The 25,256-nt window shown below is 35.6% G+C and overlaps 3 protein-coding genes across 3 annotated transcripts; all 3 read left to right on the forward strand.

Moving 5' to 3' along the window:
* The first annotated feature begins 4,577 nt into the window (after nt 1-4,577).
* LOC145570059 (neutral ceramidase 2-like) lies at nt 4,578-12,449 on the forward strand. Its single transcript, XM_081629048.1, has 10 exons — nt 4,578-4,915; nt 5,810-6,204; nt 6,511-6,719; nt 7,435-7,788; nt 8,407-8,671; nt 8,760-9,030; nt 9,133-9,258; nt 9,818-9,881; nt 10,580-10,749; nt 11,604-12,449. Exons 2-10 carry the CDS (start codon nt 5,861-5,863, stop codon nt 12,147-12,149), a joined length of 2,349 nt encoding a protein of 782 aa, XP_081485174.1. The 5' UTR covers nt 4,578-4,915; nt 5,810-5,860; the 3' UTR covers nt 12,150-12,449.
* A 1,019-nt stretch (nt 12,450-13,468) lies between these two features.
* LOC145571641 (cytosolic enolase 3-like) lies at nt 13,469-20,257 on the forward strand. Its single transcript, XM_081630662.1, has 13 exons — nt 13,469-13,704; nt 13,778-13,932; nt 15,937-16,111; nt 16,279-16,350; nt 16,441-16,557; nt 16,673-16,753; nt 17,468-17,544; nt 17,711-17,814; nt 18,053-18,151; nt 18,265-18,350; nt 18,640-18,726; nt 19,324-19,521; nt 19,887-20,257. The coding sequence occupies exons 1-13, from the start codon at nt 13,600-13,602 to the stop codon at nt 19,962-19,964; spliced, it is 1,434 nt and encodes a 477-aa protein (XP_081486788.1). The 5' UTR covers nt 13,469-13,599; the 3' UTR covers nt 19,965-20,257.
* Nucleotides 20,258-21,691: 1,434 nt separating this feature from the next.
* On the forward strand, nt 21,692-25,172 carry LOC145571642 (putative sugar phosphate/phosphate translocator At3g11320). The gene is made up of 4 exons (XM_081630663.1): nt 21,692-22,436; nt 23,287-23,390; nt 23,492-23,720; nt 24,655-25,172. Exons 1-4 carry the CDS (start codon nt 21,996-21,998, stop codon nt 24,799-24,801), a joined length of 921 nt encoding a protein of 306 aa, XP_081486789.1. The 5' UTR covers nt 21,692-21,995; the 3' UTR covers nt 24,802-25,172.
* Nucleotides 25,173-25,256: the final 84 nt, after the last annotated feature.

The raw sequence follows: 25,256 nt of genomic DNA on the forward strand, positions 1-25,256 counted from the left end.
TACTATACCTAGATTAACGAATATTGATTGAAGGAATTATGTCTTCGATAAGTGCAATTACTAGATATATCAAGGATCACTATTATGGAGATAATAAGTTCATTCTTCTGTGCTAGATATGACAAATGATCTTTGGGCTGGTTAAATAGTCTAAAGCCCAATAAATGAATCTTATGAGGTCACACAACAAGGGTATTGGGTTAAACAAGTAAGAGACCCATTAATGGGCCTCATGAGGATATGACAAGCCATGTAAGGAATAGGGCTAGTGTAGTTTGAATTGGGTTGAGTGTTTGGGCTTCACATAAGACTCTAATTATATATGTGATATATAAATAGAGGTCATGCCTAGGGTTGACATAAGTCATAAGCAAGCAACCAAACACCCTAACCCCTCTTTTTCACACGCCTCTCTCTTCCTCCCCTTTGTCCATACGGTACGGACCACCCAAGCAAGGTGGTTGCTCACGGTGGTGGTGATGGTGGTTCGTGGCTCATTTATTTCTCCCTTCTCCGTTGAAGGTTGATTGAAGCGTTCAATTACAACTAACTAGCATTAGTGGAGGTTTAATCTGTGCCCATGGACTAAGTAGAGGAATCACACTTGGGGTTCTTTATCTCCCATTGTTCTTGCTCGATTGCACGTGGAATCACGCTTCAAAGGTACAATTATATGTTCTTTATGTGTTATGCAATGATCTTGGTTATTAGATGCTTATGAATGTGATTCATGAAATTCCGCATAGAGTATCTAAAGTCTTACATTGATTTCATGATTTGTCTAGTAGATTTGATGAAGTTACACACGTTATACAAGTAAGCTACTTATAGCAAGTTGAGTTCTTATATGTTAGCATTTGGTCATAGTGTCTGATGATGGTTTGGAATTGAGCTCGACAATCGTCAATTGTATGTCATGTTTGTGGGGTCAATAGAGTTGGCGCCCTTGTCCACATAAAAGACTCCGCGTGCCTTAATTGATTGCAAAATGATAAGATTAATCATTGCAACAAAATTAATATTCAAGCACGATTGATTAGTAGCTTCAATGTGATTTTCTATTTTTTTGAATTAGTATTAATGATAGATTTTGCAATCAGTCATTTTTCATTGAATATTTGTCCGATCTCTAACAACTTACATTTGTGATTAGAAAAAAAAATAAGGTGTGTAAAATCAACAAACATTATAAGTGTATATTTTGGGTAGAAGTAAAAATTGCCTTATCCAATAATAAAGAACGATCTTCATGCTTTGGAATTGTGTTTGTGTAATTAATCAAGTCGGGAATGTAGTGTAGAAATGAAGACAATTGAGTTTATCTTGATTAAATGTACAAGTACAAATCGTCTCCTAGTATCATGAATGTTACATCCAGTTTCACTCTATATACATTGTATATTGCTGATCACAAACCTCAAATGTTAAAGTCTATTATCATGTTGTACAAAATTTCAATGATAGTCTAGCATGAATTTAAACTCGGTAAATATCAATCAAATCACATTTGTATGGGGTATCAGGCCTTGATTGTCCTTTTGTAATATGACAAAATTGATGATTGTATCAAAATCAATAACCTCCACAAACTTTGATATCTTCAATGTGAATTTTCATTTCAAGAATTAGCACTCGATGAAATGACATATACCCTACTTGTGTGTCATATGAATTTCACCATCAATAAATAAACACATAATTTTCTACTAAATTTCTTTGTTAAAATGGTATTGTAACTATTAATATTATACATGACGATTATAAAATCAAAGTGGAAAAAATCAACAAAGTATATACATGTACTTGATATGTTGGAATATCAAAAGTTATCCTTCACGTTGAAAATAGTTGTGTGTGTTAGTTTTTCCAAAAATGCAACACTCATATACATAGTCATATATATGGTGCTCATTAAATTAAAAAGTGTCGTATTTATTGTTGTTGCTCTTCAAATCTTTTTGTCATCCACATCATTTCTAGCTAGATGTTGAATCAAGGGATTGACTTGTTTCATAAATCTATATTTCTTTTTGTATTTTGCAATCATGTATGTTGTATTGTTGTGTTTACACATGTATGTTTGACTAAATATAAGATGTACATAATACTTTGTCTCAATTCACACACCAATTCAAATTACAACACTTCAACACATATAAATTTAACAAATAAATCAAATTTATAATGCGTAAAACCTAACACTTATACAAAGTTGTACATTTTCAATTTTCTCATAATATAACCATTGCCTTGAGATAAGGTATTAGTATACCTTTGTTAAGATAGGCGATTAGACTTCATAAAAAATTAATTGCAATTATTGCTTCGAATTAAATTAGAAATGCATGATATATTTTCACACTTATCTCATTATTAATTAATAATACAACCTTGAAATGTTATTTATAGTTTCCTTCTCAAATAGAGAAACATCTACGATTGTCATCATTGACAAAAATCGTAAAGATAATGTCTATCTTGCCTGACAACTGTGATGTGAAACAATTATGTTTCGTTTATTACTTCACCAGTTTTTGGTTACAATCTTTTCAATCGTACGACAACATTAAAACTTTTAATTACCAACACTCTTCAATCATTCACAAGAAGCTATGAAATCGAATGAGGTATGTAGAATTAATAGTAGACCAGTATGAAGTATCGTGTGGAATTCTCATTACATGCTTCCTTAATATGTAATCCTTCTCAAATCAATATTCAATCTAGATAACAAGCCTTTAAAAAGAGATGAATGAACCCTAATTAGTTTTGTTTTAAAAACTTTGTAAAAGTAATGCAAAAATACCTGGTAATATGCTATATTAACAAAAAATGTTAAAATGAGGGTATTTTTGTATTTTCTTAGCTTTATCCCTATTTCTCTCTCCTCTATCTACACCTTTAGCCCACCTTTGTTACCACCTCACAACCATATGCACCACCCACTGCACGACCACCGGCATCACCACACGACCACCGTACTTTCGTTTACACCATCGCGCGACTGCCATACTTCCGTTAATACCATCGTGCGACCACCGCAAGACCATTGGCACCACCATTATGAGCATTAACACCATGACCATTAGCGCCACTGGCACGACCATTAACATCGCCGCACGAGCAAATTCCTTCTCCTAAAGGATTATTATGGCCCCAATTTACATATTTCGCAACTAGGGTGTCTTTTGTTTGGCCGACCGGATTATACCTCCAAAGGTGGTCGTGCAACGATGGTTGTGCTAAGGAGTGAGTCCGGAATGCTTTGGGAGGGGAGGAGAGAAAAGAAAGTGCTTTTGGAGGGGAGAAGAGAGAGCCATGTTAACAAAGTTTGTTAATATGGCATATTAACTGGGCACGACTCATGTATAATACGGATGCATGATGTTCCTTTAGATTTAATTTAATGTACTATTAAAATGAAAATATTATTGTACTCACGCATTTTATTTACACCCTTTTTCCTTTTGTAAATGTAGTAATCCACATTATCTCATCCAACTAATGTTATTTCCTATCTTATCAGCTATCACATCATCCATTCATTTTCTATTAATTAATACAAAGTACGGAGTACTATATACAGAATTACATACGGCTTGTTACTCAATTTTCTTTTTGTTAGATGCAATAATTAAATTAGGACAAATAGAGTTGTACGATTGAATAAACCATGGTATATATGAAACAGGTAGGTCCTCCCTGCTCAATTAATGGCACCACAAATGCAAAATTTAAGACATAACCTAACCTCGTCAGAGTCGTCACTTCTACACCTCGTAGTAATTTCGGGGCATAATCGCACGATGCTTTATACTTGACTCTGGGTTAAGTTGAGTAAAGCAACAGCATAGTATTAAAACTATAACGCCAAAACTGACGAAGCTTCGCTCATTTCTATGGCGTGTCAAACACTGGGTCCACTTCCTCCATTAAAATAACCTTCCAAGTTACTTACCCTTTTCTAAGTCTGCTTTGTAAGGATTAAGGGTTCAAACTAATTGCAATCCACCCACAACAACAATGAACAAGCAAGTATAACAATCAAGAACAACCATGAATAATTAAAGCAAGTAAAGGTGAGACAAAGTTACCGTGGGAAAACCCGCGAAACGGGAGAAAAAACCCACCCTTGCACTATGGAGTATTATTGATGATGAATGAAATCAAGATTACAAGCATGAATTGTGTATAATTCAAATGCTCCTCACAAACCTTCCATAAACTCTCTCTCTAAGTGTTTATATTTGTGAGTAATGAAATAAGAGATCTAAAAACAATATATATAGTCTAGGTATTAGGAGATAATCAAAGGCTAAGATTAATCAAGAGGGAGGAGAAAGTTAATCATGACCATACAAAGAAAACCGAGCCCAAAAAACAGAGCAACCCCGTGAAACCCATTGGAGCGGACGCTCCAAAGAACATGAGCGACCGCTCAAACAAACTGGAAAAAATAGAAAACGAGCCTCGAATGGAGCGGGCGCTCCTCGGATAGGAGCGGGCGCTCCGAATTCCCCTGCTGGACAACTTCTCGTAAAACAGCCATAACTTCCTCGTTTCTTGGCCAAATTTAGCTTATGACCAGTCGTTGGAAAGCTCTTGAGATAAGCTATCACATCCAACTTGAATCATCTCAAAATCCTTTCTAGATTGAGAGATATGCTCATTTGAAGTCAGCCCTTTTCTTAAAGTGGTCAAAATCTTCACCTCATTGATTTCACCTTATGCCTCCTTGATTTATCCATCTCCACACTAATCCTAACATGCTTCACACTCACATTTTCTCTCTCCTCTTCTCATCAAAGCACCGAAAATCCTCCCAATTTTGCTAATCTTTTTTCGGCATTTTTTCTCAGAATTTCTCTCTTTTTCTATTCATCGGTGCAATTGGCGCGAAATTTCAATTTGTTAGGTGATTATTCTCAATTTTGCGTTTTTGTTGCTTTATTAATTTTGATTATTGAATAATTTTGGATTATGGTTGTATAATATGCGATTAAGCATAGAATTTGACTAGATCAGCTTATAATTATCCGTCGCTTGTTTTTTTGAATCGGTTAATTGTTTGCGTAGGATTCTAATTGTTTTTGTTGGTGAGGAATATCTGGTTCATTTAATGTGAAGTACTAGTATTATTGTTCTATTCTATTAAGTATTGCTATTTTAATTTTGGTAAAATTGGTTGTTTAAAATGGGATTAAGTGGTATTATACTTGCAATTAATTCAAATTATGCTGTAAATTTCAATATATGCTTGTTTTAGTTGAATCTTGCCACAAAAACTGGAGCATTACTTGCTGACTTACTTTGTAGGCCGCGATTATGTGGGAGAAGGCATTATGTTGAGTGTGGATTGCTTGTTTCGACACGATTATGTTGTCGTCTTTTAATTAGGATGATTCTTAAGAAGTTATCGACTGAGTAAAAGATGGAGCGGAATTCTAGAGTGAGAAGCCTATCTAATTGATTGTAGTGAGTAGGATTAAAAACACTCAAACTCCAATTAATGATAGTAATTTGCTTTATGATGTAGAAATAAGTTATTCTTCATAAGGAATTTTCGCTATGGAGGAGGTGTTTTTAAAGTTTGGAAGATAAGAAAGAGAAAAACTACTTTGCCTACATTATGCTAACAAATTACCGATTCACATTCGTACTCTCGAAACGTATGTGTTTAGTTGAATTTTTATGTCTATAGTTAAAAAGAATTGACGGTGATGTGCAATTGTTCTGCTAATTGTGATCTATGATACTTTGTGAATATTGTTGATGCTAACACCACTGTATTTTTTCTTTTGTTATGAAGGCATATGAAGAGGTTTGAATAGATTCTAATTTTCCTATATTCGGATCTGCAATGAAGCTGCTTTGTTCCTCATGTTTCTTAATACGGGGAAATTTTGGAGTCATGCAGCTTTCTCTTTTACTTATACTGCTATTATTGGCCGGAAAAGGAGCATTCTCAACTTCCAATTATCTAATTGGGCTTGGGAGCTATGACATCACAGGACCGGCAGCTGATGTAAATATGATGGGATATGCAGATACAGCACAAATTGCATCTGGGGTTCATTTTAGGTTGCGTGCTCGCACATTTATTGTGGCAGAACCTCAAGGAAATCGTGTAGCTTTTGTGAATCTTGATGCTTGTATGGCCTCACAACTTGTGACTATCAAAGTTCTCGAGAGGTTGAAAGCAAGGTAACATTTCTTATTCTATTTGGATCATAATTATGTTGAATATACATATACTCTGACCCTATAAAGTGCATGTGTTCACGAAATGTGAGAAACTCGAACTGGGTTTATTTAAAGTATAGCGAGTTTTAGGAGGTAGGAGGAGTTAATTGAACTCAAAAATTACTGAACACCTCAGAAATGAGTAATATACCTTCAGTATACTTATTTAGGGTGATTTATTTTCTTAAGGTTTGCTATTGTATATTGTCATGTATCATGTTTGGAGAATACTATTTTATTATTATCATTAAAGATCTTTGTTTGCAGGTATGGGAATCTGTACACTGAAAAGAATGTTGCTATCAGTGGAATTCATACACATGCTGGTCCCGGGGGTTATCTGCAGTATGTTGTATACATTGTCACTTCTCTTGGATTTGTGCGCCAGTCCTTTGATGCTCTTGTTGATGGCATTGAGCAAAGTTTTATACTAGCTCATGGAAATCTGAGACCTGGTTCGATCTTTGTGAACAAAGGTGCATTAAACTTCTCCTTTGCATTATTCTCCAACCCTTCTTGTCATATAGGAACCAGACCTAGATATAGCACAGTGCTTGGTGTTCGAGTTTAGTCTATGCTCATCTTCAATATACATGATATCATTTTGCATCTATCTTTAACTAAAAACCTGTGTCTTCTGATGTTGTGGTACTTATTATTTAGTTGAAGAAAGCTTTTTCAATGGAAAAAATAAAAAAATAAAAAAATAAAAAATTGCGTAAGCTATTTGTTGCTCACTTGCTCCTTTTTCCCTTTCTTACTCATTATTTACTTGACCTAGCTAATGAGTGTTTTTTACTTGGTGAAAAGGCATAAGTTACTTCTTTACTATATAGGTTTCTGCGCTTTTCATCTATTTTGCATATTTCCTCCACTTCCATTGAACAGTCTAAAGCTACTTGATGAATCTGCATACTTGGATCAGGGACTGGCTAATTATTGAGCTTCAAACCTGGTGAAAGAACAATTTGTGTATATGTTGCTGATTATGGTGTAGCAATTATGATATAATTCAAACCTCTTGATATAATGATGTTCCTGCCTAATCTTTTTATAATATACTCTTATGCCTAATAATCCTAATATATTACTTTTGTTTGCATTTTTTTTTGGTGAGGAAGGGAGGGGGGATTGAATGATTATATTGACTCTTTTTATGTTTATATATTCTCACCTCTGTCCCTTGCACAGGAGAGATTCTTGATGCTGGTGTCAATCGCAGTCCTAGTGCTTATTTAAATAATCCTTCTGAGGAGCGAAGCAAGTACAAGTATGATGTTGATAAGGAGATGACCCTTCTGAAGTTTGTAGATGCTGAATGGGGTCCAGTTGGCAGTTTTAACTGGTTTGCGACTCATGGGACGTCCATGAGTCGTACAAATCCGTTGATTAGTGGGGATAACAAAGGTGCTGCTGCACGATTTATGGAAGACTGGCATGATGGGAAGGATAGCGGGAATATTTATTCTGACGAATCTCACACAGGATCTACAGAAAGAATCCCTAGGCGAATTCCCAATATTATTCCTGAATACAACGTTAAGCGTAAGCATCAAACATTAATTTAAGAGTATATTTAGGATAAAATTTGTTATAGTGATCAGTGGTCTTACTGCAGCTCCACAAGACCATTGGCGTGTTTAATGTGAAGCCTTCATGCTAGGTTGCTGAAACTAGTAGACCTTTTGTTAGATTATATGATGAAATATATTCTAGTAGAGTCAAGTGATTAATGTGAGAAAGGCTGTCTGGCAAGTTATTCAATGACTATATTAATTTTATTAAATTAAGATAGTTGTACATTTTTTGCTCCAATGCTGTATAGCTAGAGAAGAGCTTGGTTGGAGGTATTGAATCAAAAATTATGACTTCTGATATGTTATGGATTTGAGTTTCGGCTAGATTTGGCATTACAGCTAGAAGCTGTACTGACACGGGAAAAAGGCCCTATTAATCCTCTGGAAGTGTATGTAGTGGTCAATCTACTTATTTAAGATTCAAATGCACGTGTTTAGTGTGTGTGTGTGTGTGTGTGAGTGTGTGTGTACACTCACACCCACATTGTGATTGCTGATGATGAGTTTGTCCTGTGCTCCTGTACACATCCTAGTAACGGTCCCAGAGGCTTTAGTTTTGAGATCTCTTCAATGTTTCTTTATGCAGATCGTGAACTATTGGATCTCGCTGCTTCTTTTCAGGCTTCTTCTAAAAGAGAAGTAACCAAGTTTTCGAGCATTTCTAGCCGTGTGAGAAGTGCTCTCCGACAGAGTGATAAACCTAAATTTGTCGCTGCATTTTGTCAGTCAAACTGTGGTGATGTTAGTCCCAATGTTCTTGGTGCATATTGCATTGACACGGGCCTTCCCTGTGACTTCAATCATAGTACATGTGGTGGGAAGAATGAACTATGCTATGGTCGTGGACCAGGGTATGCAACTCTCTCAAATTATTTTCACTAATATGGCTAGTAAAATTTCAGTGGCCATGCAAAAATAACTGTTATCTTTTCCTCACAGTTACCCTGATGAATTTGAGAGCACACGTATAATTGGGGAGAGGCAGTTTAAGAAAGCTGCTGATCTTTTCAAAACAGCATCTGAACAGATAAAAGGGAAAATTGATTTTCGACATACTTACCTGGACTTCTCTAAACTTGAGGTTACGATCCCTAAAGAAGGAGGTGGCAGTGAGGTAGTCAAAACATGTCCGGCTGCAATGGGATTTGCCTTTGCTGCAGGTACTACAGATGGACCAGGAGCTTTTGATTTTAAGCAGGGAGATGACAAGGTAATTGAAACCACTAAATTATGTCCCCTTTTTGTAAATTTGTTCACATATTTAGTGTTTGCATGATCAGTAAATCACTATTCTTGTGGTGCATAATGTCAGGGAAACCCCTTTTGGAGATTAGTGCGCAACTTACTGAAAACACCGGGAAAAGAGCAGGTTGACTGCCAACAACCAAAACCAATTCTACTTGATACTGGTGAAATGAAGCTTCCATATGATTGGGCAGTAAGTATCTTCATATAAGTAATATGGCTACACAAAAGCTATAGTATATTGTTTGGATATATGAGTAAAGTGCTTGCACAGTTTGACAGGACCTGTTATTAGTATTACAGTCAACTCTTGTTGGACTATACAGGCTAACACCTGCTAGTCTGCTACTTGATTGGATCGCTGATTTACTGAAAGATTGCGTTGTAGTGCTGTTCTATGTAGGTATAGGGGATGACCTATTAAAAGATGGTGGAAGTAGGCCTTCTCTAAAGTAATGCTATAATTATGTGACATTATTAAGAGTTGGATTTTGCACAAGAATTTGAAAAAGAGATTAATAACAAGGTTAAGAATGCAACCAGTTTGTGTGAAAAATTAATATTTCCCAAGTGGCCAAGTCTGGCTTACTAATTTTAGAATCTTTCTTAAAGTATAGAAACAGAACACAACCTCAGAACTGTGTTGTTCTCGATGGTTCCTTCATTCCTTGTGTGGTTCAGTTAGTTAATATTTATTGATGACCATTTAATTACGATTCTTTATTATCTTACACAATGTGGTTCCTCTGCAGCCTGCAATACTTCCAATCCAAATCTTGCGAATTGGGCAATTCGTTATCCTTAGTGTACCTTCAGGTAGTCTTTCATCTACTTCATTAACATTTTATCAAGCTGTTTGGTTTCTAATTTATTTGTTGGCAGTTTGTAATTTTGTGTGTATTTGACTATCTTCTAGTAATCTTGCATCTTGTTTGTTACACTTCGACCATTAAGGTGTTGCCTCCCCAATTTATTAAAATTATAGTTCTTTGTTCCAAGTATTGATGCGGGATGCAGGATCATTAGACTGCTGGTAATATAAAGTGTTTAGCCTGTAGTTTTCCTAATAGATCAGCTGATCAATTTTTTTTTTTGTATCGCTAGAATTCACTTCTATAATGGTCTTAAAAATGCATGGTCTGATTTGGCTTGTCAATCACCAATGTTTCAGGAGCAGAACCCCTGCTAATTTAGGGAATGTTCTTTGAATGAGCCTTAGAAAATTAATTAGGTTTTGTCATATGTTGTTCAGAAATTAGTTAAGTTAATCCTCTTAAGGTGTGGTAGAGGTTTGAGTTTTTTTAATTTTACATTGTATTTTTAGGGGAGAATATGTGTTTAGAACTTGGGTTGTCATATTAGCATCATATTGGCAAACCTGTAACTTCAAGATTTTGATGTATTCTTTCCTGTGAATTTACAATTGCAGAAAGTTAAAAGTTTCATTTGATGTATGACATAGAAGTACATTTTTCCTTTTATTTTGGCTGATTTTGCTTTTATTTTGTCATCAGAGTTCACAACAATGGCTGGTAGGCGTCTTCGTGATGCTGTGAAGACAGTTCTTACAAGTGCATCTAGTGGAGAATTCAATGGCGGCCTTCATGTTGTTATAGCAGGATTAACAAATACTTACTCACAGTATGTTACCACCTACGAGGAGTACCAGGTCCAAAGATATGAGGTCAGTTTCCATTTCCAGATTATTATGATATTGCTTTATTTTCCTATCGTAACCATTGCTTCCAGCGAGTCAGTTTTATTCAAGGTTAACTTTGTAGTAATATATTGTTAGACGAATATGGTATCTGGTGGCCCCCTTATTATTGTTGATGTCCACTAAAACCAACTCGATTTCTATTTGCATTATGTGCATTTACACTATCTAGCTACTGAACTTGTATGGTTTCTCACAAGCCATTGACTTGAAGAACTCTTGTACAACATATTTCAGGCTTTCAGCTGTTTATTCTCAGTTTGCAGCTATTATATAATTTATGCATTTCTTCTCCCAATCCCGACTTTATAGTTGTAAGGCATTCGTTTAATGTTTTGAGATAGATTTATATCAATAAGAACCACAAATTCTACTTCCTTGTAGGTTTCGTGCTATTATAAGTATAGCAGACTCACTTCTTACTACTAGTAGGCATGGCTAAGATAATCTGACCTGTACTTGAAATTGAACCGATCCAATAAATTAAACCCAAAAATTACCCGACAAGACCTCTATCGAAAGACTCTGCACCCGAATTTGATCTGGCTATAATGTCCCAACTCCACGTTATGATTGTCAGCTCAATTAGCCAGTGTTCCTGCTGAGGAACTTTCTGTACCCAATAATACAGAAGTTTCCACTGATATTGTTTGTGAACTAAAAAACTTTGTATCTGGTTTAACCTATAGGTCCTGGAAGTCTGTAACACAACCGGCCTGCCACCCCCCCGCCCCGCCCCCTCCCTCCCCCCCCAAAAAAAAAAAAAAAAATATTAGAGAGAATGCAGAAAGCTGACAATTGACTGACATTATGGTTTACAGGGTGCTTCTACGTTATATGGGCCCCACACACATAGTGCCTTCATTCAAGAATTCAAGAAACTTGCTACAGCCCTCGTCCATGGCCAAAGGGTTGAATCGGGCCCCCAGCCACCAGATCTCCTGGACAAGCAAGTGGGCTTTCTTACTCCGGTTGTTCTGGACATGCCTCCCCTTGGTTCAAACTTTGGAGATTGCAGCACGGATGTTCCCCGAAATGCAACCTTTAAGAGAGGTGATATGGTGAGCGTTGTCTTCTGGTCAGCCTGCCCAAGAAATGATCTCATGACCGAAGGAACATTTGCTTTGGTGGAGATGCTTCTAAAGGACAGTTGGGAACCAGTTTACGATGATGATGATTTCTGTCTCCGCTTCAAGTGGTCAAGGCCTGCCAAACTCAGCACACATAGTCAGGCAACAATAGAATGGAGGATCCCACAGAAAGCACTCCCAGGTGTGTATAGAATACGGCATTTTGGTGCTTCAAAGGGACTTTTTGGGTCAGTCCACCACTTTGAAGGTGCATCCAGTGCATTTGTGGTAGTATGAGATACTAGGTTTTGTACATGGCAGGTACATTTCACGAAACCACAAGTATTATTTCAACATGACCCGTGCTCACTAAAGTATTGATCTATTTAGTGCAGTGCTCTTGTGAAGAAAAAAGATGCCTCCAGTTACTGTTGAGGGCGATTGTGAGCATGTAATTATCAACTTAAGTTTATAATCTTTTAGAAATACGACTAGACTTTCTGTATTATTCATCAAAATCGTTACTGATAATGAATATCAAAGGTCCTTAGCCCATAGAGAATACCTATGCCTTGCTTAACCTAGTCAGTTTTCATACGTAGTATTTGTTTTTTTACTCTTTTGTCAATGAAATAGGACTTCCAAAGGACCAAAACTATACTGCCAGATTAAATCAGTAATTTTAACATCATGTCACCAAAGAATTTTAAATTGCATTAAAAAAAATTTCATGAAAAAGGACGAGCAAGACTAATCAGTAATCACTATACATCCTGTTAAAATAAAATAAAACTGATGGTATCCAAAATTCCAAATTAAAAAAACGGGTATATACAAGGAAGCCCATCAAGCAAAGAACCTGAGCCTATTTCAAATCAATCCACCAGTCCACTACCTAACAAATACGGAGTAACATAAAAGGGCTGTGCACCAGTCCAAAATCGGACCGGGATCCAGAATCGACTTTTTTTGGGGATCGAGACCGGACCTTAATTAACCGGTCCAGGTTCCGGTCCGGTCCGGTTTCGGACCGTTTATTTATTTATTTATTTATTTTTTTTTTTTGGAATCTTAATATAACGTCTTGTTTTTGTTTGCGTTCTTTCCTATTTTGCACCTAGAATTTATAAATTACAAGTTTTGTACCTAAATTTTTTAGAAAAAGCAACATTAAATTTAATATTTTTACCAAAATATTACAAAAATACACTTTCCGGTCCATCTCTGGTCCGGACCAGAAACCTGAAATCGCCAATTTGTGAGGATCGAAGACCAACCCTGAATCCCCCGGTCCGGTCCCGGTCGGTTTTCCGGTCCAGATCCATTTATGCACACCCCTTTACATAACATCATTAGAGAGAAAAAAAAAAGGTTGGTTGTTGGTGCAACGGTGATTGAGACTACACTTGGTAGGAAAGACTTGTGTTCGATCCTTGCAACAACAATTGGGAGGGGAATGGAACTTAACCACCCAAAACTAATCCTCGAATCGGATTAGTCCAAAAGGTGAATCGGGTAGAACACAAAAAAAAAAAAAAAAAAAAAAAAAATTCAAACAGCAAAAAAAAAATTCGACAAACTGAATTTCAACCAAAAAAAAAAAAAAAAAAAAAAAACAGTCTCACTGCATTCCCAGAAATTGAAAGATTCTCGATAATTCTCTCTTCTTCTTCGTGTCGAAGATCATACATCTCCAAGTCGAAATTAAAGGCCAAAATCTCAAAATCAGCTAGAAATTATCAGGAAAATGTCAGTGCAAGAGTATTTGGACAAGCATTTGCTGTCTCGGAAGATTGAAGATGCCGTCAATGCCGCTGTTAGGGCTAAAACCAATGATCCAGTCCTCTTTATCGTAAGTTCTTCCGTTTAATTTTTTGTTTTTCATGTTAATTTCTGCTTATTAATTTTGATTTTTGAATAATCAGGCAAATCATATGTTGAAATCGGTGCAATCAGTGATAACGAAGGTGAAGGCGAGGCAGATCCTTGATAGCAGAGGAATTCCTGCTGTTGAAGTTGAATTATCTACGAATAAAGGCACTTTTCGTGCTTCTTCTCCTAGCGGTCCTTCTTCTGGAATGTACGTCTCTTTCTCTTCCCTCTTTTTCCAATTTAGTTTTTTTTTTTTTTTTTTTGGAGAATTCGGCGTTCAAATGCTGTATAAACTACTAGGTTTTAATGTTTCATGTTATTGAGCTGGTGTGTGTTTGCTGAAGAAATACAATGTAATTGCTGAAGGAATCCTTTCTAATTTGATTTATGGATTTTCGCGGCTTAGTGTGGTTTACCACCGTGTAGGAATGCAATGTAATTGCTAAGGACTGTAGGAAGTTCCTGATTTATTCTTATTCGATTTGTTTGGATTATTATGAATTACATCAGGAGCAATAAGTTGGAGGATTATATTTAGTTTTATATATGATAGGCAGAGTCTATTCAGAGAATTGGCTCTTGACTACCATCTTGATATTCGAGTGGATAGAGGAGAATTGTTTGCTGTCGACATGATGTACCTAAATTTTAGTCTCTTCTCTATTTGGTTGTATAGGAAGGTCTATTCTTTTCTTTTTGTAATTATAAAACTTCATTAAAGACCAAGAATGAAGTTACCAAATAAATGACTAATGGATAAGCGAACTGCATTTATCATGCTTTACATCATATACATTTAATTTTGGTATATATCCGTTGAAACTGCATTGTAGTATCTTAGGAAAGCAAGATAACCTACCTTGTCTTGTAGAGACTCATAATTTGATGTCCTATCACTAAAAATAGTGTCAGTTCTTTCAAGTTACTACATTCTCAAAATTTCCAAGCATACAAGACTACAAATGATTATTTTCCTTATCCCCGGGAGAATTTGCAAATCAGGCTCCAAACCAGCATGCTAGATCCCTATTTCTCCAACAATCTATTCCAAACGAAAGAACCAAATTCATAGTGCTGAGATAGATGATTTTGTGTCTCACACCACTTTTTAGGCACAATATACACGTTAATTTTTATGTTGCCACTTTTGCAAAACATCATTAATGTTAGCCTATTCAAACCAGTTGTCTGCATAAAAGTATTAATCTTCTTCAAGACCTTACATTTATTGACAAAATTGCAAAGAGGATAACGAATGTGTAGACCTTTGATAGTTGTTTTAAAAAGAGCTGCTACTGAAGATCCATGAAGTATTTCCTAATTTTGCTCTAGAAAATTGTCAAAATAAAGCCTTTCTTTTTGTGTTAGATTGTGTGATGAACCGACTTAGGGGAGGGTGTTATGGGTAGTTAAGTATTACTGGTATGCAGTACATGCAAGGGAAATTGTGCAAGGAACCAAGAGATGCCACATGGCACAAAAAATGACAAATCATCTAGAATCATCTTAGGAAATAGGAATATTAAATAAATAGGGAGAGGGAAGTAAGAGAAGGATTAGCATAATTTTGTTTTGGAAAACCTAGAGAGTTGTGTCCTCAAGCCATTGTTAGAGAGTGATAGCCTCAAGCTATTAACCCTATCATTTTGTAACCATTCCACCATTATCAATGAATGTTAAAGCTTCCATCTTTATTAATTCTTCATATCTAATCAATTTACAAAAAATCAGATTATATAGTTCACTTAAAAAATCAAACTTTTCCTCTCTATCTTCCTGTTATTTGCGTGAGTTAAGTTAGCAGATACTAGTCTATTACTGTAATAAACATTAAAAAAAAAACTTATTTATTTTATTTCATTTTATTCTATTCTATTCTATTATTATGGTTAATGTTTGTCAGTTTGTAGCCATTCTTATGGTTATTTAATTTACGTAAGGTATAATGTAGGTGCTGTGTTTGTTTTCTATGACCTTTATATAAATGACTGCTTGCAGCCTTGCATACCAGTTATGTCGTGTGCATACTGTTTTACCAACTTGTTATCTCCTGTTATTACTTATAAGTTACTTGTCAACAAACAGGCTTCTATTTATGTGTGCAGTTTTATTTTTTCTCTCTTGCACTTGTACTGTGTAGATTATGTTTCATATTCCACTTGCGAAGCTAATACAGTGTTGTTCACAATTTGGTGGTATTGTTTTTGGGTAGGTATGAAGCCACTGAATTGCGTGATGGAGACAAAGGGATCTATTTGGGTAACGGTGTTACTAAAGCTGTGAAAAATATAAACGAGAAAATATCTGAAGCATTGATTGGCATGGACCCTACTCTTCAATCCCAAATTGATCAAGTCATGCTTGACTTAGATAAGACAGAGAAGAAGGTAATTATCACATAGTGTGAGAGCTTGTTCCCACTCCCACAGCCAGTCAGGCAGTCATATGTATGAAACAAATTGTCGCTTTCTTGCTTGTGGAAGATGGAGACTTTTAGTGCTCTGGTTTCTTAATGGTTTGAGTCCTATGCTTCTTAATTCATCTGATATTGCAGGGAGAACTTGGTGCAAATGCTATATTAGCAGTTTCAATTGCTGCTTGCAAAGCTGGAGCTGCTGAAAAAGAGGTATGATTTACATTGACATTTGGCAATAGTTATCCCATGTATTAATATGTTTTATATTTTGCCATCTTTTGACTAGAATACTTGTTCCAGGTTCCTCTTTACAAACATATAGCTGATATTTCTGGTGGGACCAATACATTGCTTCCTGTTCCATCCTTCACAGTTCTCAGTGGTGGTAAACATGCTGGAAACAATTTGGCTATTCAGGTATTGTGATGATAATACAACTTGCTTGCCATGAAATTGCAAATATTAACTCATAGGAAGCTCAAATTCCATTCTGTTTTTCACTGAGGTTTTATACTTATATTTTGATTTTCAGGAAATTATGGTTTTGCCTGTTGGTGCGAAGACATTTGAGGAGGCGGTGCAGATGGGGTCTGAAACATATCATCACCTAAAGGTATTTTACTTCATTAAAGTAGTGGTCATAGTTTACGCAGGAATATTTTCCTTTTGCACGTAGAACACCGTGTTCTTGATTATTCATGACCATTCCACAATCTACTTTTATGTGCCTCACAAAAGTAATAACATATTATTACTGCTACTATGAAAACAATGACAAAATAAAACATTTTCCATCACTAAATGAGCATGTCTTCTCCCTTGGAATACTTAAAAAGAAAGTAATGAGCTTTGTTACTTGGACTTAGAAGTACAAAAGGACACACTTTAAGCTTCTCTTTCTTGTTTTTAAAGGTTATGATGTGTCCAAAACTTATAAGTCTCAAACACTGGCGTTTCATGAAACTTTTGCATGATTTTAGTCCAAATTAAGTGTATGCTAAGTGTCATACCCATGTGCCTGTCGAGTATCCGACGTGGTGACGCAGATACTTAAGGTAAAATGAAGAGTTGGAACGGCGTAGAAGATGTAAATTTGAATTATGTTGCATTATATTTGGCTTCTTTCATCTAAACTGTTAGAATTAAAATCTAAATGACTATCTATCGCGTTTTAATTACTTTGTATGTGATAGCTCATTGTCTTTCCAGCCAGTACTTTCAGCCTCATGTGATTCCCACTAGCAAACAAGTTTGTCTCGAATACTCTTATCTTAAAGTATGTTTGCTTGCAATTTAATGATTTGATTTTTGTTAATGGAAAGGGCAGGCTGTTATTACAGAAAAGTTTGGCGTGCATGGTTGCAATGTAGGAGAAGATGGTGGTTTGGCTCCTAACATTTCAAGGCAAGCATATTTTACTGAGGGGATTCTCATGTTCTATAATATAATTAATGAGTATATATAAATCATATTAAATCTAATACCATGAGTTAACAATCTTATTATGTCACTGTGTTTAGCTTGTGCATATTGTTCTATGCAGCTCTGATTTTCTATCTGTCTTATGCAGTGTAAAAGAAGCCCTGGATTTAGTCATGGAGGCTATTGGTAGAACTGGGCACAATGAAAAAATAAAGATTGCCATTGATGTAGCTGCAACTGAATTTTGCATAGGTAATGCTCTTAAGTGCAAAAATCAAGCTTATAAGAGGATCCTGATCTTGATAATCCTTCTAGTAAAATGAAATATGCTTTTATTGGAAGTTTCTCTTGTTTAGGGCCTCAGGGGTGGTTGTTTTCAAGGTTTAGAATTCTTTACTTTGTTTAATTATCTATGCTCAAGGTTGGGTTTGAGAGGCTTGATTCTTCCTTGTATCTAACATTTAGTCTTCCTTATTCACTTGATTTTCAGGAACGAAATATGATTTAGACTTCAAGACACCAAATAAGTCAGGGCTAAATTTTAAGTCGGGAGAGGATATGATTGAATTGTATAAACAACTTTGTTCTGGTATGGTTGTCTTGTTCCTTTCTTGTTTCAATTTCATCCTTTTTTTTCTCTACCATTTGAAATTCCTTGTGGAGTCTTCTTTTTCAGTGTTATTCTTCTTTTGCATCTTGCAGATTACCCAATTGTCTCAGTTGAGGATCCATTCGACAAAGAGGATTGGGAACTCACAAAGCATTTCTCTACTCTTCAAGCTTGCCAGGTTTGTTTTGTATTTCTTTTGCAATAGGAATACCTTCATAACTACACATGATTGACAATTCAATGTTGCATTAGTGTAGAAGAAATATAATCCTATAATTGGCAACTGAAATTTTTTTCCTTACTGAGATGACCTATTGTCTGGAACACAGTTGAAAATTTTGGTCAAAAATATTCTTTATCTTCAATGGATGTGAATAAGCAATGCCATCTGCTGAGGTTTTGGGCTGTGTTACAAAAGGCTTTTTATGTAATTAAATGCTTGAGATCATTGGGTGTGATTTGTGCAGGTTGTCGGTGATGGTCTATTGATGTCAAATCCAAAACGTATTGAGAAAGCCATTCAGGAGTCCACATGCAATGCTCTTCTGCTTAAGGTAAAATTAAGTGATTAGCCACAAACTTTTATACATGACTGATAGTTTTGTTAGTCAGGCTTCAAATTTCCTCCATTAGGCTTCAATGGGAGAACCTTTTCTTCCCTTTCTAAATGGGTTAGCTGTGATATCCACCTTAGTGTTCTCTTCTTTTTGGATCTGTCTAGTTTTCTGTCTGAAATACATAGTATAAAAGATTGCTGCCCCTAAGATGAATCCCTTTGCACTTGGTATTGAAATTGGCTCCCTATGATGTGTCATCAGTGGATTTTCATTTTTCAAATTCTCTCTTGGTCTCACCAATATTTTGATTTTGCTGCTGGAGTAAAACAAAAGGCAATTTCCTGACAAGAAGGATGATTTTATTGGATTTAATGAAATATTTCCCTTCTAACCTATCACCTGACAGCCTGGATGTATGGCTCCAAAACATGTCTGCATATGAAGCTATGGATGATTAATCATCCAGCTCAGCTAGTTACTGCTGTACAAAAATAATCTTGTTTTGACAATTCAAAAGCAAGAGAAACCTGTGTTTAATGCTATCTGTATTTATTTTGTAAATCATCGGAACTTGTAACAGAGTGACATTTTCAGATAAATCAGATTGGGACCGTCACAGAAGCCATTGAGGCTGTCAAGATGGCTAAAGATGCTCACTGGGGAGTTATAGTAGCTCACAGAAGCGGTGAAACTGAGGAAACTTTCATTGCCGATCTATCTGTTGGCCTTGCTACCGGTCAGATAAAAGCTGGGGCACCTTGCAGAGGGGAGCGCCTATGCAAGTATAATCAGGTTTGTCTTTTTTAGTTCCCGTTGCTTCTTAAACATAATTTCGAAGACCTGTATTTGTTTAATAGAAATTGCTCTTGCTACACAATCAATTTGTTCAGCTGAGTTTCAAAACTATGCAGAATGATGATACTGAAGATCATTTTCTGTCCCCCCACCCTTTCTCCCCAGGAACGTTGTACGGTTGTAGGCTAGCTAATAGTAGTATGATATTGGAGGATTCATATTTGGTTAATTTCTCTATCTTTTCCCAGATAATTTGGGCGTAAATGGTGGTCATGTTACTTGTGTAGTAATACTGGGAAGCATTATGCTGAATGCCAGATTGCATTTTTACTATTAATCTAAAAGTTTAAATTTCCTTGCAGTTGCTCCGGATTGAAGAAGAACTTGGCGACCAAGCCAACTTTGCTGGTGAAGGATGGAGGGTTTCCGGACCATCTTAAACTCATACATGATCCTTTGTTGTGTGTCCAAATTTTGGTTTTGTAAGCATATAGTAGCCATCCATTTTTTTGTCAGAGCTGTTTCGCATATAGGGGGTAGCAAGATGGTCAAATCAGTTTGAGTGCCAAATGAAATGATCTGTAAGTGAGAGGATGCATCTTACCTTGTGTCTTACAATTTTACAACATTGTAAATTACTTTGACTTCCATCATGCTGTTGATGTGAAACATTTGCTACCCTTAATTTCAGAAAATCAGTCTTTCCCTGACTTGTGTATGTTAATTAGCTGCCTTTTTATTTACGTAGTATTTTTTTTTCCGCTATTGTTTTCTCCTAAAGCTATTGTATCAAGTCATCGACATACCATAATTTTACGACGAAGCACATCATATAATATCATTATCATCAAAATAAAGTACTCAGAGTTAGAGTATTTCTTAATGAAAGTCTTTTGAAGTCTTGGCCACTTTGCAGAGTCTTTCAGCTTCATAGTGTTCTTTGTTTAACAAGTATAGAAATAAATTATTATAGATTAATCAGTTTGACTCTTTGCTATGCAGCAAAGGTGTATATTTTTCTCCTCTTTATTGTATTGCCAAATATAAGTTGGCCCATTGTTTATAAAGATCAAACTTGCCAAATTAAAAATATCCAAAAATTATACGGGTCAATATATCTAGATATTTTTTACTACTTCAACGCCTAAAATCCATAGGGAATATGAAATGATTAAGGTATAGTTTTAAAAATGTTTTGAAGAATTTCACTCGTTCACGTTTTTTTTTTTTTTTTAAATAATAAAATTAAAAATAAAAAATTAACATGTGATTATGGTCTGATCAACACATACATAACTGATACATTGCGTTACGTCTTTTTATACTCAAGCACACATGTCTCATACTTCCATATACCTCAATTCCAGAAAAAACAGAACTTTTTAACTATACATGTGATCAATTTACTCAACTTTTTCCTTAAAGACAGTAAAAGTTATAAAAACATAATACTCGATTCCTGTCCCAAAAAAAAAAAAAAAAAGGGATTCCTTACGGAGTACATTTTTTTGAATGTTATAATACTAATACAATATTAAAGATTTTGCCAAAGGTTAAATGTACGTTGACAAAAAATTAATCTCGTAATACGTCGTCGTATCGTCTTTGACCAAGCATAACTAAAATGATCAAGAAATCAAAACTTTAATGGTAAACACATACATAATACATACCACAGAGAACTAATTATTTTATACTCATTAAACCGTGATATCACCCGGGCTAAAACTAATTAAAGCCTTAAAACAATTATGTTGGTATCTTGTCAAAATAAGCACATCACAATATCGCCTATATCAACCATAATTTTTTTTAGTATAGTTTAAAAAGAAAATAAAATAAAGGTACACATATAATAGCGGTGTCAAAAACTCACTCGGTTGACCTGATCTGACACACGAGGACCCGAAAGTAACCCAATTCATATTTCGATTTATAAGTGCAAAATGAGTCGGCATGTGCATGACTCAACTCCAAACTAGACCTAACCCGACTTACTAAACCCTATCTAGACACCCAAATTTACACCTCTACCAATATATATTGTACACGTATTAATAATTTTTTTTGTTTATTTAAAAAAATAAATAAATAAAATAAAATAAAACTTGTACAGTAGAAGTATTTATTACTCCGTACTAGCGATATTTATATAGGACGAGAAAATGAGAGGAAAGATTAGTCCTTGCACACACTGAAGCTGGCGCCTTATTTCTACTCTCTTCTCTTCATCATCATCTTCTCCTGCTACTCCGCCATTAAAGCTCCCTTTTTCCCACCTTCTTTCTCTCTCCTCCTACCCTAATTTTTTCCCCTTTCTTCTCTCTTCTTCACATTTCTCATCTTCCCCAAATCAATGAAAAAACCCTAATTTTATTTCACCAAATCAAACACCCCCAACAAACTTCTCACCAGATCAAACCCAAACCAAATCGAATCGATTCGATTCAATCCATTCAAATCCGATTCAAATGAAACCCACTGGAAAACTCTTCACGATCGGATTAATTACCTTCTGGTACTCCTCAAACATCGGCGTAATCCTATTAAACAAGTATTTGTTGAGCAATTATGGATTCAAATACCCAATTTTCCTTACAATGTGTCATATGACAGCTTGTTCTCTCTTCAGTTACATCGCCATTGTTTGGTTGAAGGTTGTTCCGATGCAAACTGTTCGATCTCGTGTTCAATTTGCGAAGATCGCCGCTCTTTCCGCCATCTTCTGCGCCTCCGTCGTTAGCGGTAACATCTCTCTTCGCTATCTCCCTGTCTCCTTCAATCAGGCTGTCGGTGCTACCACCCCGTTTTTCACCGCCATTTTTGCTTATTTGATGACCTTCAAGAGAGAATCTTGGCTCACTTATGTCACTCTTATTCCTGTTGTTACTGGTGTCATCATTGCCAGTGGGGTATGTATCAATCTCTTTCTTAATTTTTTTGGTATCAGTATTTGATTAATATATGAAGCTGTTGATTTAATTATTTATTTCAAGAAATTTTATTAAAATGGGTGATTAATTAATCAATTATCCAGGAATTTGGATGGTAAGAATAAGATTATTATATTTGTTGCAATAATTGATAGCTGATTTGATTCTTGGATTAGTGGGGAATATCCTTTAGATATTGGATATAGTGATTGCTTGACCTTATATAATGAATTGGATATAGTGATTGCTTGACCTTATATTTATTTATTATGAATTGGATCCACTTTTATATATGATTAATCAGCTGGATTTTCGAATGTCGGTGATTAGGGATTAGTGATTAGTAGGAGACGAGAAACTTTTATGTGGTTTAAATGGGTTTTTTTTTTTTAAAAAAAAATGCATATAGTTGAAGATGGTGTTTCGATGATCTTTTCCCTCCCCTGAGAAATGTGGTTATGAAATTGGGAATGGCTCCTTATTTGTGTTCAATGCTCCTTATTAGGAAAACTGCCACTTTATGAAACTGTTAGAGGCAGTTTTCGAAAATTTCCAAATATTTTTACTTGTGTTGTTACTTCGACATAATGGAAGGAGAAAAATTGATAGGTGAGTTCCCTAAAAGTGAAGATGAAAGCGAGCTTGATAGGAGTTTTAACTTTCGAAATAATGAAGGTGCTGGCAACCCTCGTTGTTTCTTATAGTGACTGTTATAATGTGGTACCATGAGGCTGGTAATGTGGGGAGTGTTGATTCTTTTATGCAAGTTGCATTTTCTTGATGCTGATTTTTTGGTTGCTTATGTTGGTAATTTGATGCTTGTCTGTAGGGAGAACCATTGTTTAATTTGTTTGGATTTATAATGTGCGTTGGAGCAACAGCTGCACGAGCACTTAAGACAGTGCTTCAAGGAATCTTACTGTCATCCGAAGGGTAAGAACAATTTTCCTGCGAATATGCGGTTTATTGAGTTATGCTTTTCACATATTAGCATAGAGGAAGCTGTGCTGATTGATTATCATTGCATTTGACAGGGAGAAGCTCAATTCTATGAATCTTCTCATGTACATGGCTCCTATAGCTGTTGTCTGCCTTATTCCAGCGGCACTATTAATGGAGGAGAATGTAGTTGGGATCACTGTAGCTCTTGCAAGAGAGGATCTCAGCATTGTTTGGTATCTGCTCTTCAATTCTGCACTTGCCTACTTTGTGAATTTGACCAACTTTTTGGTGACCAACCACACAAGTGCATTGACTCTCCAGGTATTCCTGAACCTATTCTGTTCTACACCACCAGTCCACCGCCAGTGGACTTTTTTCTACTTATCGCTTTTTTTCAAAAAATTTATGTTAATGTTGAGCTGTGACACATTCATAGACCCGTCTTTTTTGTTCTACACTTTCACAGACCTTATTTTCTTGCACACATTCACAGCCCCCCCCCCCCCCCCCCCCCCCACCCTTCCTTCCCCCTTTTTTTTTTTTGGTTGCACATATCCATACTCCCTTTGCTATTAGGAAATATGTGTATATGATAATAATAAGGAATGGTGCAAATTAAATCTATAGTTTCATAGAATGTCTGAAATGGATCTCTTTATTAAGCCACTAGATCGTGTTAGGGCATTTTGCATATAATCTATTATCACTGATTTAACCCCTTGGTGTGAAGGTGTGTGTAATAGAAGCTATTACAGAAACACTCATGATTCATGGTGGAGAATCCATATGTGACATTTTTACACTACATGGCATACAAGTGTCATTACCATACTTTCGTATTATTACATTATACCAATGCAGATTACTATATTTGCACCAACATTTGTAATGCCATGATGGAACTCTGATCTCTGTACATAATTAAAGATTTAATTTTGATTGAAGACAGAAGAGTGATGACCATTTATCTGTTGTATATTTGTATGGTTTGGAATGAAGGTCTGCATGTATATAATTATCAGCCTGGCTGTAGTGTGTAGCCTTGGGTATTACAGAATACTGATCCCTGAGAAGGTACTGCAAAATGTTAATATATATCAAAGAGAATTTTGTTTAGGTTTGTGTCACTAAATGTATTATCCGGTGTGATAGTTCACATGATGAAGCTAAAGAACACAACTTATAAAATCACAATAATACCTTAATAGGGTTTAAAACTTCTGTTGATGTTTAATATACTTGCTTCTTTGTCCAGGTTTTGGGAAATGCCAAGGGAGCTGTTGCTGTTGTTATCTCAATTTTGATATTTAGGAACCCTGTATCAGTGACCGGAATGCTTGGTTACTGTCTTACTGTAATAGGGGTTGTTCTCTATAGCGAAGCCAAAAAGCGCAGCAAATAAGACTCTTCTCGCATACTCATCTGTAGTTCATTAGATTTAGCCCAGCCGTGATGCAGTCTTCAATTTCTGATTTTGAGGTGAAAGTTCTGGGACCTTTGCTGGTAACTTCCTAGTCCAGCAACCTGAAGGCCAAAAATGGAACTGTTTTGTTAAGCAGACTAGCATCAAGAGAACATGACTTCAATTAGAATTTGTTCCATTTTTAGTTACTGTCATTGTAATAATATTTAGTAATTTATTTAGGTAAAAATATTGGATATTCATAGTGACAACACTCTCGTAAGTTCAATTTGTTTGGAAATTCATAAACTGTTCAATTATTTATAGAGGAATTATTTTTGTGGTGTAAAGTTGAATTCAAGATGTTGCTTGTTAAATTCAGTTTGCATATCAGTAACTCTGTAACTATCAACACTTCTTTGTTCCATTTTGGCCGCAATGTGCTAATTTTGTTT

This window comes from Chenopodium album, chromosome 12, assembly GCF_948465745.1.
Source record: "Chenopodium album chromosome 12, dcCheAlbu1.1, whole genome shotgun sequence".
Taxonomy (NCBI): domain Eukaryota; kingdom Viridiplantae; phylum Streptophyta; class Magnoliopsida; order Caryophyllales; family Amaranthaceae; genus Chenopodium; species Chenopodium album.